General features: G+C 44.7%; 1 protein-coding gene across 1 annotated transcript in view; it reads right to left on the bottom strand.

Annotated features, from left to right (window-relative positions):
* MTF1 (metal regulatory transcription factor 1) overlaps positions 1-16197 on the bottom strand; it is a 407863-nt gene that overhangs the window by 207236 nt on the left and 184430 nt on the right. The window contains exons 4-6 of the mRNA XM_069622657.1: positions 4788-4861; positions 3326-3459; positions 2807-2884 (exon numbers count right to left, since the gene is read on the bottom strand). Of these exons, the coding sequence (XP_069478758.1) occupies positions 2807-2884; positions 3326-3459; positions 4788-4861 (286 nt within the window). The remainder of the gene's footprint in view (positions 1-2806; positions 2885-3325; positions 3460-4787; positions 4862-16197) is intronic.

A 16197-nucleotide genomic window follows, 5' to 3' on the forward strand; every position in this document is an offset into this window, starting at 1 on the left:
CAACCTAGATGGCAAGGAATCAGGCAGTGCAGATATTCTTTAGGGCCAGTTCAACATGGAAAATACACCTAACTAAGAGGCAGACCAAGCACTAAGAAGAGAGGAGCCTTGTGCTCAATAGTACATGCAATGCCCATGCACACGGTTGTGCCAATGGGCTTAATAGGGTCTCCTCAGGGGATCTCTAGCAGCTCGGGAAGGTGAATGAGGCGATGCAGAATAAGTTCCCACTATTCAAGAAGGACCTCCACTTGAAGGCAGAGGCAGTTCGGGATGTCGCTATTTCGCAACAGCAGTGGAAAGGAGAGGGACTCCCAGGGGCCACTTGTGCGTAAAAATGGGCCCTTGCGCTAGGGGCCACCGGTTGGGGTATGGAGTACTCACTGGTCCCCGATGCAAGCGGAGCCAAACTTCGCCAGTTCAGTCCACTTCGCTTGCAGGTTCGAATGCTGCAAAAAGGACATCTCAGCACCTTTTAGTTCCTGAGATACAGTGGCGATTTCTCCGCTCCGGGTGTATGATCGACCCAGTTTCACTGCAGCAGGCTTCAGGGGCAAGAGGGTCACAAATACAGCGGACTTGCAAAGGACGTTGCGGCGGCAGGGCAACACGGTAACCGCGTTCACTCCGGTCCTGGCGCACTCATCTCACTTCAGACCTGGGAACGGCAAGAGTACGAAATTCGGCGTGAGGGTGCCAGGGACACAGAGCTAGCAGTATACCAAGTTTCGAGGGCCTCCTCGAAACAGCGGCTTTGACAGAGCAAAGCAACTGGGTAAGCTGGTCAGTCCACCGATTGGCCCAGGGAAACGTCCAAGAAAACTTACTTGCAGGGATTGATGAAGGTGCCGAGAATAGTTGGTCCCACTATTCCAATGGGTCGAAGCGTCTTAGCAGACCTTCTAGGACGACCACATGCAGAGGGGTCCCACAGGACGACAGCGTGCTGAGGGTGCCAAACCTTTCAGCGGGTCACCAGCGGTTCCTCGACTCAGCTTTTTGTTGCAAGATACTTGGATCCTATCCTTTGTTCAGTGAGAACTCAGGAGATCGACATTGTAGTGGTGTTTTCAGCCTCCTCTTATCCACAGTTCCCTTAGCGCCAAAACGCAGACGACCCAATGGGAGATATTCTCACAAACACACACTCCATACATGGACCAATCGTGGACCACGGTGGTCCCAGGCATTCATGGCACTCCAGACTCTGGCACCCAGGATGTGTATTGGAACCAGATGTTCCAGCCCACATCCTGGAGGCACATACACAAGGCATGCAGAAGCCCACAAAAGCATTGGCATTCGCAGGAAAGTGCATGACCAAATAAGGACTGATCCAGGTCGACTCAACCTGAGGAAGGTGAAGGGGCAAGATGGCCAAAGGACAGGACAAAGAACCTCGTGGCATGGCCATTTTGGAGCCAGGCCACCTATTCGTGCCAAATGTGGTTAACATGGCAGGAAAGGGTTAAAAATAATGCGAAAAGATAGCTGCCACCAGTCCTGTCCATGACACATCTGCACAGTTCATAAAAAGTCCAGCGAGAGTATCTAGGGCCTTTGGAAATGACTATAGACCCTAGTGTGCTGTATGGTAAGATACATTGCACACAAGTTGCAAAATGAGGAAAGGACTAAGGGAAACAAAGTCTCCCAGTACTGACTGTCTTAAGGGCATGTCAGTTTCCCCATAAAAAGTGAGCGAAAGCCCAGAGGAGGACAGCTGAAGGCTGTGCTTCTCTGGCAAAGTCAGTCAATGGTGTCTAAACAGCAGCAAAAGGTTTGGGGGTTGACACATGGAAGGAAACTTGCATACAATTATGAAATCTTTCCTAAGTTAGTTAAGAGAAGTCCCTGCTCCCTTCTGACAGGGTCTGGACCATAAACCGGTCACAATATCTCGTTTGTATGTTTTGTAAATACTTCATATAAAAATGATCTTTTCCGTTATAAATTGGTATATCTTTTTTGAGAGTTTTTAATATTCATGACCACCATAGATCTTTTTCATAAACGTGATTGTGTCTTGTTGTGGTTGGTGATGTTTTGGAGAATTTATGTACATTTTTTAGATCTGTAAGTAATAGTAATATCTTCGTTGCTGTGGCCTATAGAGAAAAGCAATATGTTGACATTCATATTTTGAACAAAAATTCAAATTTCTAATAACCTAAGATTTGTTTCTCTCTCAAATTTCTGTGGGGCTAGGACAATGATATTATGTCATATACTCTCCAAGTGCCTAAAAAGATCTGATGCAGCAAATATATGTACGTTTAAGAGGAAACATTGCTTCTTGTTACAGAAGTGCAAGTGCACACATTCGTATGCTAAGGAGCTGGTAAAAGACTACAACACTCCATTTGCAGATCTGTTTAAAGCAAAACATGCGTTAGTTCAACAGGTGGCACCTTTATCCCACTGATATCCCTAATCCCGCAGTCTGCTCGTACGCCTGGGCCCTCTTAGTTCCTCTATGACAGGAATTCCAATGGCTACAGAAAAATACTAGTAAACATGTAGTTGAATTACGAAACTGGCTTGGAATTGCTCCATGAAAAAGACTTCAGCTAGAGTGCTGGAAACCGGGCCTGAGAGACCAACAATAACGGTGGACAGTAAAGAAATAATGGACTTCCTATGAAACGTGCAAGCAAATGCAGTTAACTTTACCTATGTACTTTCTGTTTTGTAAAGAACGGAGTTGCAAAGCTTAGTAAGTGTGGATATTATTATAAAGAATATGTACTAATATGCACCAATACAAGACTCAGCAGAATACGCAAAATAACTAATAGTTACTCACAGCTCCAGCATTGTCTCGCAATTCAGAATCAGTGGACAGAAGGCTTAGATCGCTCAGACAAAGCGAGTGGTTAGTGTCCTGTAAACAAATAAAACATATTACTAACACATTAGATACTAACAGAAACCAATACCTAAAGGATTTTAATAAGCTAAGAACTGGGGACGATGGCGAAGAGGAGTGACAACTGCTGGCGAGGGAAGCATGCAAAGCCTAAAGACAATACATTGTTAGAACACCAGAGGTTGTCTGGGAATATTCAGAGCAAGAAAACACAGATCTCTTTAATTTTCAAAAACTTTCTTTGGACTGTTTAAGCAATGAAGCAGCAGTTTACAAAGTTAATTCACAATAGGTGGGCCCCTGACGTCAAACAAAGTTCACAGAAGAGGCAGGATAGAATTGAAAACATATTCTTAATTCAGTTCTCTATATAAGCAAATAAGGCAACCACCTTGGAGAACACGATTTGCCATTGAACCAAAACTAATCATATCAAAATGCAAGAGAGTGGCTAACCTCGCATACTGCATGATTTAGGAGCACCCCGTATGGGCTTTCTTTGTCGTGACCCTTCATGTGACTCTTGAGACTATACTGGGTACTGAACGTCTTTTCACAGCCATCGCTAGGACAGAAGAAGGGCTTTTCACCTAAAAAACATGCATATTATTTGCTTCTAGAGCAGCAACAGAAATATAAAACAAATAAAATCACACATGGACAAAGGATAAAGCTAGCAACACAGCAAGCAAGAGAAGGACTATTGTGCTATTTGATTTACATGGCCTGATTCACAGAAGCAATTTATAATGGTGCAATCCCATACGAAAACGCTCTGTGAATCAGGCCCCTAGTCCTCAACATTAACTGGAAACTGCAAAAAGCATGCTGCTAAACCATCCTAAGAGAGCCGTATTTCCCTATTCATTCCTATAAAAGTTGACCAAATAACAATATGGTCTATTTTAAGTTTAGCCTGAAATAGAAGGAATTAATGCAAATGATTAAAATTCAGTTGCAACTCTAAGTTGCTCAGGCACATCATCATTGACTGCTTTGATGTCAAGCAGACTATGGCAGAATAAGAAAAAGTGGTGTTGCCCATTCACTTCCAGGTGATAATTAAAGTTGCCAAAAAGTCAACTTTGCATAGGTTATTCGTTCTCTGGTATGAAAGTCAGTTCTTGGCAGTGGCGAGTGCAGTTATTGTAGCATGTGGTAATTGCGCATGCTAAACATACTGGTATGGAATTGAATTACATCTTGGGAAATACTGCTGGACCATTAATTAAACACAAAATGTTGGGATATGGGCTGCTAAGAACATTCAATTTCGGAAATCCACTGCACAGACCTGCATGTCTTATGGATTCTCCACAGGTTTGTAAATCCTGAACTTGATCAATCATAAAGAATACAACTACATTTGTGTTCTCCAGGATGTTGAAGGTAATTTGATTTCCAGTAAAATACTCCAAGAACAAGAAAGCATGTCTGATAAATTACAATCAGGAACCTCAATTTCCTGTCTTTTATGGAACACAAAGTTTTGATAAAGTACAGAAAACAAATTATACCAGCTAACTATGCGCAATGAAGTGAAGAATAAAAAATCCATACGAATTGCATTGGACCTTTCAACTGAATACTCAAATCTTGCACAACATATGCCATTATCCGGACAGGGCTTTGCACCTTTAGACCCCTGAGGTGATGACTGCTACAGCATAAACAAGCACTTCATATAACCTAACAGACACAAACATCAAAATAGGACACTAAGCATTTCAACTAAATAGAACAATGCTAATAGGTGACAGAGGTATTACTGAGTATTCAATGATAGTGTGGTAAAGGGTCAGGCCAAAAGGCATGATAATCAGGTGCGGTTAGTCACCAAAGTGTAGGTTGTAAATCTCTCAAGAATTCAGCCAGCATGCCCTCTATCAACGGAAAACTAAAAAGGAAAAGACCTTACCAGTATGTGTTCGAACATGTGTCTTGAGATGGTGGCTTGCTGCAAAGGCTTTTCCACAGCCGCCATGATCACACCTATAAGATATAATTAAAAAATTGAAGTCACACCTGAACAACAGGAAAAATTGCATGGCGATACTATCCAGGAAAGTTGTACAGCGCTCCCAGTCATTTACATTGTCAAGAAGATAGACCATCTAATTTGTAAACAGTGTTCGTTAAGATACCTTGAGACAGAATTCCTTTGTTGGGATTCTTCTGTCCCATTTAACTGGACCCCTAAACATTTGTATTTTCATCTTGCCTGCTCCCACCTGTGCCACCTCCCTTTCCACTTCGTCCAGTTCGGCCAAAACTTTGCACCTAAGGCCTCCGGTTTTCCCTATTGCCGCTCCCCTGACTACCACCTAAAGGGCTTCCCAAACCGTTCGTGCTCTCCACACTCCCCGTGTTGTGATCAAAATAGTATATCGTGCTCTGGATGTACTCCTGGAATTCCCCATCCAACAATGCATGTGCCCTAATTCACCATGTGGGTATGGAGGCTCTTCTGTATGTGTGTATCCAAGCCCCAACTAGCGGGGCGTGGTCGGATAGCGTTTGTGCGTGAATGTGTGCCCCGGTGAATTTCCCCAGTGTCTCCTTGCCCGTGAACAGGTAGTCAATTCGAGTGAATGTCCCCTGAGGGGCGCTATAATGTGTGTATCCCTAGTGTCCACGTGTACCTTCCTCCAGACGTCTTCCAGCTCGAGCTGATCCAGCGTCTTCCGTAACGCTCTGGCCGGAGGCACTGGCTTCTTGTGTTTGGTATCCGATCTATCCAGTCGAGGGTTCAATGTGCAGTTGAAGTCCCTGGTCCAGATGATGGATTCTGCCCTATATGGGGCCAGCTGGGGCTTGAGTGTTTTGAAGAACTCTGTTGCTTCGTGGTTGGGGGCATACATATTCACCAGGCGCACCTCCTGGTTCTCCAGCATTCCCTGAATGATCAGCACCCTGCCTTCTGCATCCCTTTCTTGTTTTCGGAGTTGGAACGGGGTCCCTGGAGCAATCCACGTCAACACTTGCCTTGTGTAGTTAGAGTACGTTGAACTATACATTTGGCCTCCCCACTTCTTGGCTACTTTTGCTTGTTTCTCAGCTGTCAGGTGTGTCTCTTGCAGCATTGCGATGTGGACCTTCGACCTATTGAGCCAGGCGTAAAACCTTAACCTATTGACGTAGGCATTTAGTCCTCCGATGTTCCATGTGACTACATTTACTACATCCTGGCCCATTTACTACATCCTGGCCCATTTAACTCACTGATTCCGGCAGCCTGCTCTTTCCCATAGGTCGTCGCTCTTCTGGTATTTCGTGCATCAGGCCTGCCCATGCTTGCCCCTGCCCATTGGGTTGGTTTTGGTCCCTCTGCACCTTGTCAAACTCCTCCTGCATCTGATCTTTACTGACCCCCATCCCTGGTGCACCACTCTGATTCTCTGTGTTTGGCGTAGCTCTGATTGCTCTCCCTCTTTGCCTCTGCCGTGTCTTTGTCATTTGATGTGCCCCCCTCCACTCGTGCCTTCCCCTAACAAACCTAACCACACACCTGCTCCAACTATAAACAAACTCCCAGCCACCCTCAACATCTTACCCACTAGAGACTATCTAGCTATGACTCAGCAAATAGCAGAATCAGAACGATACTGCCAATTTTGCAAAAAATAAGAGACAAGTGAAACGATACATCATCTGCTAATGATATGTCCAGAACTAACAGAAACGAGATTGATTTTTGGCACATACTTTAACATCTCGGCAAAACAAATGGACTCCAAAATAAGATGCACGAAAATCATGAACGGGCAGGATAACACTTTTTTAAAAATTATTTTCATTTAGTTTATTACAAACTTTTTAAAAACAATTACTCCATAAAAAGAAAGGGACAAGGAAAATAGAAGATAAAAAAAATCAACAAAACCTTAAACAATTAAAATATACTACTCATCTTTACTGTTGCCCAATTGTTACAGAAGATTTTAGAACTGACCAATATACCTTTTAGAAAAGAAATGATATAAGACCTGACCCACCAGTTAAAGAAACTTTAACCTCCAATCTGCAACAAAAAAATGAAAATGAAGTTTATAATAAACTACATCATTCAACAAAAAAAGTTATTTGTTCAGTATGACCTTTGTCTTTTTGTTTTTGCCGTTGACCCAGGTGGTGGGATCAGCGCTGTTATGTTCCAGTTATTGTCAATGTTCGTGCAGGGGGGGGCGTCCTCGCACGCGGCTCACCTTTCACCTTATGCTTTAGTTTGCACCCTTTGCATTGCGCCGTGCCTCAGAGCTGGTGGTGCCCCTTATATTGTATTATGAGGTTCCCTGGGCTTACCCCACGTGGCTTCGGGCAAACCAATTGTGCCCCTGTTGGTTCCTTTTGTGGTCCTCCCTGTGAGGGTGTTATTACTTTATGCAGGGGAGCGGGCTTGCCCTTCTACTTAAACTGTATCCTCCTGCGGGTCCGTTATGCTCCAGCCCCTGCTCCAGTATGTCCCTCTTGATGAACAGTGTTTGCCTGCCTCGTTGGCATTACTGTTACCTCCCCTCCTTCTGTCTCCTCTCCGCCTTGTCCGCAGGGTGAGGGGGGCCCGTTGTTGGTGGTGGTGGTCAACCCTTGCGTGAATCTGTGTCCTGTGGTCTCCTTCCTCTTCCGTGGAGGACCGAGTTGCTGGGTGCTCCGAACTCCTCCTGCCCTTAGTTGCAGTCTGGCATCGGCTGGTGCGATCGCCTCCTGGTACCGTTCTGTACTATTGTGTCAGACACGAAGGGCTAACGCTGGCAGAGCCTTGATGACCTGTCCATTGGGGCCCGATCACCCCCGGGCTGCCCAGTCGATGTTGGGGCCCAGTGCCCCGCCCCCCCCCTCAACCTGCTTGGGGGTTTGGGGGGGTTCCCCTGCTGCCTGATGCTCCCTCTCTGTGCTGCTGTCCTGACACGTTCATCACGGGTCACGCTGGGGCTCTCCGTGCAGCGGAATCTGCTTATTCTTTTGCTGGGAGTGCTTGCCCCTTTTTACTCCTTCCTTAATGGATCAGCTTTCCTCTCCGCTGTATTCCGTAAGCTTCAGTGTGTCCTCGCTCTGCCCGGTGCTCATGTAACGGGGCTATCCTGCTTCGGAGCCGAGCCTGGGTGGCGGCTCTGCCCCTTGTCCTCTCCTTGGTCCTTCAGATCGGGATTGTAGCCGCCTCCTTGTGCGCTGTGGACAACTGCCGCTCCATCCCCTGGTGCTGCTGGACTCCGAGCCGGACCTGCAGCGTCTCCGATCGTGGCGGGCTGCACTCCCTGCTTGCTGCTCGTTCTAGCTCAACCCCATCGCTGGCTGGTTCGCCTCCATACCCTTGCCGGACACGGCCTCCCTCGGCCGCTCCTCAGTGGTATGGGGTTGCTGGGTCCTCAGCTGGAAAATCCTCCTCATGGCCGCATTCCATCCTTGCACCGCTGTTTGTCGCCTCTCACGCCCGCTCTCCCTGCAGCTCCGCCTGAGCCTCTGCCCAACGGGGAGTCTCGGCCTTGTCAACATATCGGGCCCGCCATTTTGTGTATGGCGTTGCGGTCACTCTGGTCCCTTTTCTGACGCCAGCTCAATCCGATTCTGCTCGAGCTTTTGATGAGTTTCCACCAGTTTGGCAGATGTATCGGATCTCTCGAGAAGTCCAGAAATTCACTCACCCTCGCATGGCTGCCAAGCCACACCCCCTGGTCTGGTTTCATCTTATTCATGCAGTAGTCAAGGTCGTTACCAATGCCTCCTCTGCTCCTCCCCAACTCTGCCGTTCACCCGGGAGGGTTGGGGGCCCATTTATGGCAACTTGAAGGTTGCTATTGTCCGCTCACTCAGTTTCAGTCATGGAACGCTTATGGCTTCCCAAAAGTGTGGATTTCTCGCCTGGCTCGCTCTCGGTCCTTGCAATTGCTGATCAGCCCGTTGGCCTTCCAACTTCCACAGCCTGGTTCGCATCAGCCCCGAAAGAGCTGTTCCTTCTCATACTCAGCCTCACTCAGAGTGTGCCTGTGCACGCCACCTTCTATCCTCAAATGGAGTGTTAACAAGTGGCAGGTGTGCACTGTTAAGACTACGTGCCTGACTCTGCCTGGCCTCACAACAGGGACAGAGCCAATGCAAGTCAGTGGAGGTAATGTTTCTGACCTCATTCCTCATCTTCCTCAGCTCATTACTGTTGTCAATGTAAAGTGGGGAGGAATTATGGAAGCTGTATTTTCCCATAAAATAAGCAGGGATAGGGGTTAGATGGGTTATGGGTGGAAAAAGGGGGATACTATGTCTCACCACTGGGTGCTTCTCCCTCACTCCCCGAGCACCCCCTAACCCAGGTGATCCTCCCTCGCTTGTCCACCCCCATTGTCAGGATCCAAAAGCGATGGCCTTTCCCTGGCCACCTATCACCGGGGACGAGTTTGTGAAACATCCTCTGGTTTTTCACAGGTGTTTATTTGAAATAAACACCTTTGAAATGCCTATCTGTCTATAGCTATAAGGCATTTTCCCTGCCTAAAAACTAAACTAAGGGTGCTCATCAATTGTCCAAAACAAAATAGTGCCCAGTCCGAAACTTAACCTCTATCTGGTCCTACCACTTTTAGAAAAAACAAACATCAAACTTAGCCAGAACAGTAGCCTTTCCACTCAGGCTTCTTCTGGCCATGGCTACTTGGATTGCTCCCTAATGTGTGTTTTCCATAGTTTATCAAAGTACGGTATTAGGTCTGCTTTTCAAGTTCCTTATCACAGCTTTTAAGTCTTTACACAGCTCCAACGGTATCAGTTCCTTAAAAGGAGAAACTATTTTCTTGCGATTCTACCAACTTGGACATTGTCCTTCAAATTGTTTCTGACTGAGCAAATCACACCCTTCGGGTTCCCCGTTTTCCAAATGTTGAAAAATGTTACTTATTTTTGTAACACTCTCCAAAGCCTCCTGGCCCTCTGATTTTCTCCACTATGCAAGGTCTCCCTTAGGTGTTTGCCCGTGTCCAGAAATCTGGTTTCGCGGGCTCCCGTAACTGTTTCTTGTCGAACTCCTTTTTGCAAAGCCCTTTTTGCTTTTGGGTATGCTTAACAGTCTCAGTCTCTCGTTTCAGTCTCAGTCTCTCGCTTCAGTCTCAGTCTCTCGTTTCAGTCTCAGTCTCTCGTTTCAGTCTCAGTCTCTCGTTTCAGTCTCAGATTCCGGTTCAGTGTTGTCACCCTTCACAACGCCAGCCTTCTGGGGTCGGTCTCTCACTCTGCTTTCTCTGCACGCTACCACTGGCTGCATCAGAGGCTCGCCTCTGTGTAGGATTCTTCTCGCTCCATTCCAGCTTCGTGTCTTTATTCTCGCTGCCGTATTCCCACAGGGCGCGTTGATCTCCATCAGCTGTTGACTGCACGAGGATCCCAGCATTGCCTACAGACAAATATCTGGGAGTAAGTTTAATATGTTGGGTATACCAACCCACAGCAATAATATCAGTCTTTCCCATATAGGCAGACAGAGTGTTCTTCATTGTCCCCTACAGAGGAGTTACTCCCAGTGACGCCCACTTTCCAAGACACCTAGGGAGGCTCTTGCTGAGCAGGCCCTCCTCCCTAAACTCGAAGGGGGTGGCTCCCCCCTGTGAAGAAGGGACACATTGCCTAGATTTGTTTAACTACCTTCTGTCGGTCCATTCAAAAAGAGTTAGGGTCCCAGGCATAATGTATACTTAGTAAGTGCTTGGTGGCTGTTAGGGGAGTTTTCCTAAAGTGTACCTGGAGTAAGACTTTATAAAACTATCCCTTGATAAACAGGCACCAACTTCTAGTATAAGTATGTACTACTGAAAAGTTTTAGTATGGCAGATCAGCCAGGTTTATCTTAGGAGTGAGATGTGAGCTGTACGCAAGTACAATGAACTCAGAAAATACATAGGCCCAAAGAAGCTTTTACACACTTGTTATAGTAAAAGATATATGAATTTTATATACACAGGGTAAAGTTATATTCAGGTACTATTTTAACTAAATCAACACAATAGAAAACATAAGCAACCCTTCAAGTGAGTAAACCAGCAGTAGCAAATTATACAGACCATGAAAACAGTTCAATTTTAAGTGAAATTACTTGTTAAAGCAACTGAGAAAATGTTCTGTTGTAAGAATAAAAAGGGTTACTCAACATCAACAATAACAGTTCAATCTTTTAAAAAGACTTGTAATACTTTTCAGAGGCCTTAGGCTTTAGCAGTCCATCCCCATCTAGTTATGAGTTCTTCAAAGTCAGATTTGAGGTAAAGCCGATAAGGCTCAGCAGCAGAAAAGGCAATGTTCCAGAGATTAGTTCTATTACAGGTTGGCAAAAATGCTTTTGTGGGTCAAAAAGGTTTCAGGGACCTTGGGAAAGGCTCCCTATAGGCGCACAAGCATTGGTCCTGGACGAACGGTATGGTTGAACACCCAAACAGCGGAGTCAGCACTCCAGCAGCAAAGGTGCGACAGAATGACTTGCGGTATGCCGTACCACGAGTCCCACAGTACCTGAGAAGTTGTGAAGATGATGCAGTTGGATTTTGTAACAGGAAGATGATGATGGAAGTATACATTCAGTGCGCAGATCCCAAAAAATTCTTGTTAAGAATCCAAAAGACAAATGAATCTGGCTTCAAATCCCAATTTATTGGTTAGTAGACAGCCGACACGTGTTTCGACCTTTCAGGTCGTTCTCAAGGCTGTACATTGGTCAAAAAATAACAGTCAAGTATATGATACAGGATCATAAGCAAAAACGTAATCATAAGCAAAAACGTATTAAGAATACCCCAATCACAAAAACCACAGAAAAAAGGAAAATAACATACCAGTTTGTAGTGCAAGGTTGAAGTCAATAGACAGAAAAAAAATAAGGAGAAACAGCAGAAATCAAAACATAAAACAAAAAAGATGATTGATATTAGTATGGGCTGCATCGGCATCATTGTTATACAGAGTCCAATTAGACAATATTAATACTATTAAGCATGTGGGAAGTTGCTACATACCGTGGCTCAGAATATATGATGAACAATTCAAATTGTTGCCTGCAATGGTAATGGAATAGCCATAACTGGTGAGTAAATTACTCATGAGGATGAATTTGATGGTTGGTTTAAAGATACACATTGGCAATATGAATACAAGATTAAGACTAACTCACCCTCCAATGGGTATGTGTCGTTAATAGTGGATGTATATCTAAAAAGAAAATATTAGATCAAAACTTTAAATGCTGCTATGTGCTATTGAGTATATTAGGGACATGTAGTTCAAAAAAATGCTATACCTGAAGCTGATTAGCTCGTGTGAAATTTTGGGTCGAATCCCCTGGCTTTGTTTGAGCAAGTGATCTACAATGGTGCCGATTATCACATCCATTGTAAATCGCGGCAAAGTACGTCAATGCGCGTCATAATATGCGGCCGATTGGTAAACCAGAGAGCAAATCATGTCCGACCTTCATGTCCAAACTAGGCACTTAAGACATTAAAGAGCTCAAACCTGCATCTAAATTTACACCAGTCTATGGGAATGACAATATCATTGACACTTTCCATAAGGCAATGACTAAGGATCTACACACTCTTTTGGACAATCCATCAAACAAAATGCGGCATTCTAATCTGGCCGCACGAGAAATATTAGCTTTGAAACAACTAGAGGGAGATTCCACTATTACCATCAAGGAAGCCGACAAAGGGGGCAACATAGTGATACTTAATACAGAAGATTATATCCAGATGGGATTGAAACACTTACAGACACCAGATTGTTACATCAAACTCAGTAAAAATCCCACTAAAATTGTACTTGACCTACAGTCTCTGATTGAACAATGGTATGCATCTGGATTCCTAACAGATGAGAAATAATTTTTAAATTAATTAATAAATAATTTCTTACCATCACTGATCCCACTATGCCTACTCTGTATTTGTTGCCAAAAATACATGAGCATTTTGACAACTTGCCAGAGGTTAGGCCAATTGTAAGCGGCATTGGTTGGGTCACTGAAACTATTTTGCAGTACCTTGATGAGATTTTTCAGCCCTTTGTCACTCAAATGAGTACTTTCATTAGGGATAGTACACAAGTTTTACAATACTTACAAACTATTGTATGGCAACCTACCTTTCGTCTGGCCACCCTTGATGTTGCAGCCTTATATTCCAATATCAAGCATGATTTAGTCATTCAGGCAATAGACTATGTTTTTCGTAATGCATCAGCGTCTTACCATTGTCATATATAGATGATTAAATATTTTCTTAAATTTGCTCTTGCAAACAATGTATGTCTTTTCAACAATGTTTATTACTTGCAGGCAAAAGGTGTAGCAATGGGTGCTAAATTTGCACCGTCCTTGGCTAATCTGTTCTTGACAAACTTGAATTTAAGGATAAATTGGTGTGTTGGAAAAGATACATAGATGATGTTCTTATTATTTGGCAAGGCACCAATAGCTAATTTGAAGATTTTGTTACCCACAACACCACCAACAATTTTGGAATTACTCTGTCTGGTCACTGTAGCCCTACTACGATTACTTTTCTAGATTTAGAAATCTTTATTGAGGATGATATACTACATACCAGAACTTTTCGCAAACCTACATCTGTTAATGCCATTTTACATGCGAAAAGCTGTCAGCAAAAGAGCGCCTATACACAATATCCCATGTGGTGAGTTCTACAGAGCAAGGAGAAACTGTTCAAAAGATACTGATTTTCATTCTGAATGTACACAGCTCACTACTCGTTTCAAGCAACGTGGTTACTCAGTTTCTTCATTATGTAAGGCATCTCAAAAATATCAACACGCCAAACAGGCGTATTTGTTGGGTACTAAATCCAATGTGAACACTCAGCAGAGACCCGTTTCTTTAATTACACAGTACACTAGGAACTCTTCAACCCTGTACAAACTTGCTTCCAAACAATGGAATCTATTAAAACTGGATCCAGACCTTACACCATATGTCTCTGACAGGCCTAATTTCATCTTCACTAAGGCCAATACTCTTTGCAACAGACTTAGTCCTTCCTTCCTTGATCTTCCTGACACAGATAGGCAAGCTTCATGGTTGACCAAAACTAAAGGTTTTTTCAAATGTGGCAATTGTAATCAGTGCCAATATGCCCATCCGAGCTGTCAGACTTTTGTAGATCAGAATGGGATTCAAACTGCAATTAAAGATCTTATTAATTGCAAAACAAGATTTGTGGTCTACGCAATCATTAGCGTTTGTAAGAAACTATACATAGGAAGTACAATTAGGCAGCTGAGGATTCGTATAAGAGCATTTATCAAGTCTCAACAAAACCACTTACCACTAGCCTTGCATTGGCAAACAGAACATCAATGAGCTAACAAATCAGACATACGGTTTTTGGAATTGGCCAGGGCATCTACCAATAAACGTGGTGGTAACCTTTGTATGAAACTTAGGAGGCTTGAATGTAAACTTATCTGTCACTTCAGATGTACTTCAGTTGGACTAAATTCGGACCATGAAATGCATGTCTTTCTGTGAGGTTGTACTACATGACTGGTTAGCATTTGTGTTCATATGTCACTTGTAATATGCTTAGCTTTGCCATTCAACAACATATGTATTATCTCTCAACAATTGTGTATTTATGTAATTTTCAAAAAGCTTTGCCTTGCCATTTATAACGCATGCATTACCTCTTGTGCCATCTATGTTTTGCTATGCATTTGTTGTGATAGTGTTGACAACATACATTATTTGTCTGTGCTCTTGACTATATTATTTGACAATTTACATATCAGATAATGGTCATAAACCAACAAGGGCTATTCCGAGTGTTATGCTCACCTGGACCCCACAGGGGTGTCGATCGGACCCGGACAGCTGCGGTCTCCATCAACGTGATGCGTAGTGCAGAGATGACTGTCTGGACTGGCCCGCCTGGTCTTGTCTGCTAGACCCGAAGAAGTATATTCCTGCAGGTGGAGACAGGGATTAACCACATGTGGGTTTTAGTGATGGCCGCCCAACTGTTCTCGCTCTCCCCCACTAATCACCTCCGATAGCCCCTTAGTAACCTCACCTTATGTTCGTAAAAGATGAGCTCTCCATCCTGCTGGTCTTGCAGGGGCGCGTAGATACCAGTTACTTCACTGGTTTGAAGGCCTTGGGAGAGTTCCGGTAAGTATTGACTCTGAAGTCCCTAGCAGGATTGGTAAGTATCAAGTTCAAAGAGTTCAATGTGCCCGATGTTCACTCTTGTCCCCTTCCTTCCTTAAGTTGCAACTGAGTTCGCGAGAAGGACTCGTAGCTGCTCCTGGCGTTCAGGTAAGAGTCTGTGTTACCCAACGCTGTCCAGTAACTATTGCATGCGTTAACGTGTTGTTTTTCTCCCTCTTTACAGATGCGGCATATGAAAATGTCGAGAGTTATGGAATAATACCGCCGGTGGTAAATCAGGTAAGTCTATGGTGGTAAGAGGTTGTATTTGTTGATTCCCTTGGCTCACCTTGTTTTTTCTTGTGTCCCCTAGGTGCCTGATTACGGCGAAGAAATGATGGACAGTGCCGGATCGAAAGATGCTGTGAGAACTGGTGAGTAAGGCGCCGTGCTGGAGCTGGTGAAGCGACACGTGCAGGACTGATGTACTTTCCAGGTCCGGAGATTAAATGGTTCCGGAATTAGGTGAGGAATTTGAAATAAGCTTGTTTTCTAACCTTGTCCTTTTCTTCTTTATTCTAGGAGCTCCGGATTCGAGGCGGGCGTGGCAGAAGACTGGATGCTGGCTGCAGGCACGGTGAGCGTCACGCTGCTGGATGCAGAATAATGCGAAGCATGTGCTGCTGTTCGGGTGTGGTTTAAATAGCCTCCAAAGTAGTTCCAGGTAAGAAGTACCCTAGAGCCACGCCCGAGTAAAAAATAGTCCCTGTAACAAAATAGTCCCATCCAGGCCTCATGTAGGCTTGGACTCTTTTGCAGCATGGTCTGCATCAGGTAAGTAAAGTCTATGAGCCTGGCGCCTATGGCGCCAGGACTGAACCCAGACAGCCCCTAGCCGGGGCTGCTGAGGTTTAAACAAATGTCTGGATGCCTGCTCCCAGAGCGGAGGGCTGAGGGCCTTGGTAGGCATCATGACAGCACTCTTCCCCCCCCCCCACCACCACCCCCTCCCCCCAGGGCCCCTCCTAAAGTTGTTCTTCCCCCTGGCCCCGGTTTGTCTGGGAAGTTCCGATGGAATCTTTTCACCAACCGAGGTGCATGAACGTGGTCACTAGGCTCCCATGATCTTTCTTGTGGTCCATAGCCCTTCCAATCGATCAAATAAAAAAGTTTTGATTTAATCATCTTGGAGTCCAGGATA

Source organism: Ambystoma mexicanum, chromosome 11 (assembly GCF_040938575.1).
Source record: "Ambystoma mexicanum isolate Mex_15411 chromosome 11, UKY_AmexF1_1, whole genome shotgun sequence".
Lineage (NCBI taxonomy): Eukaryota > Metazoa > Chordata > Amphibia > Caudata > Ambystomatidae > Ambystoma > Ambystoma mexicanum.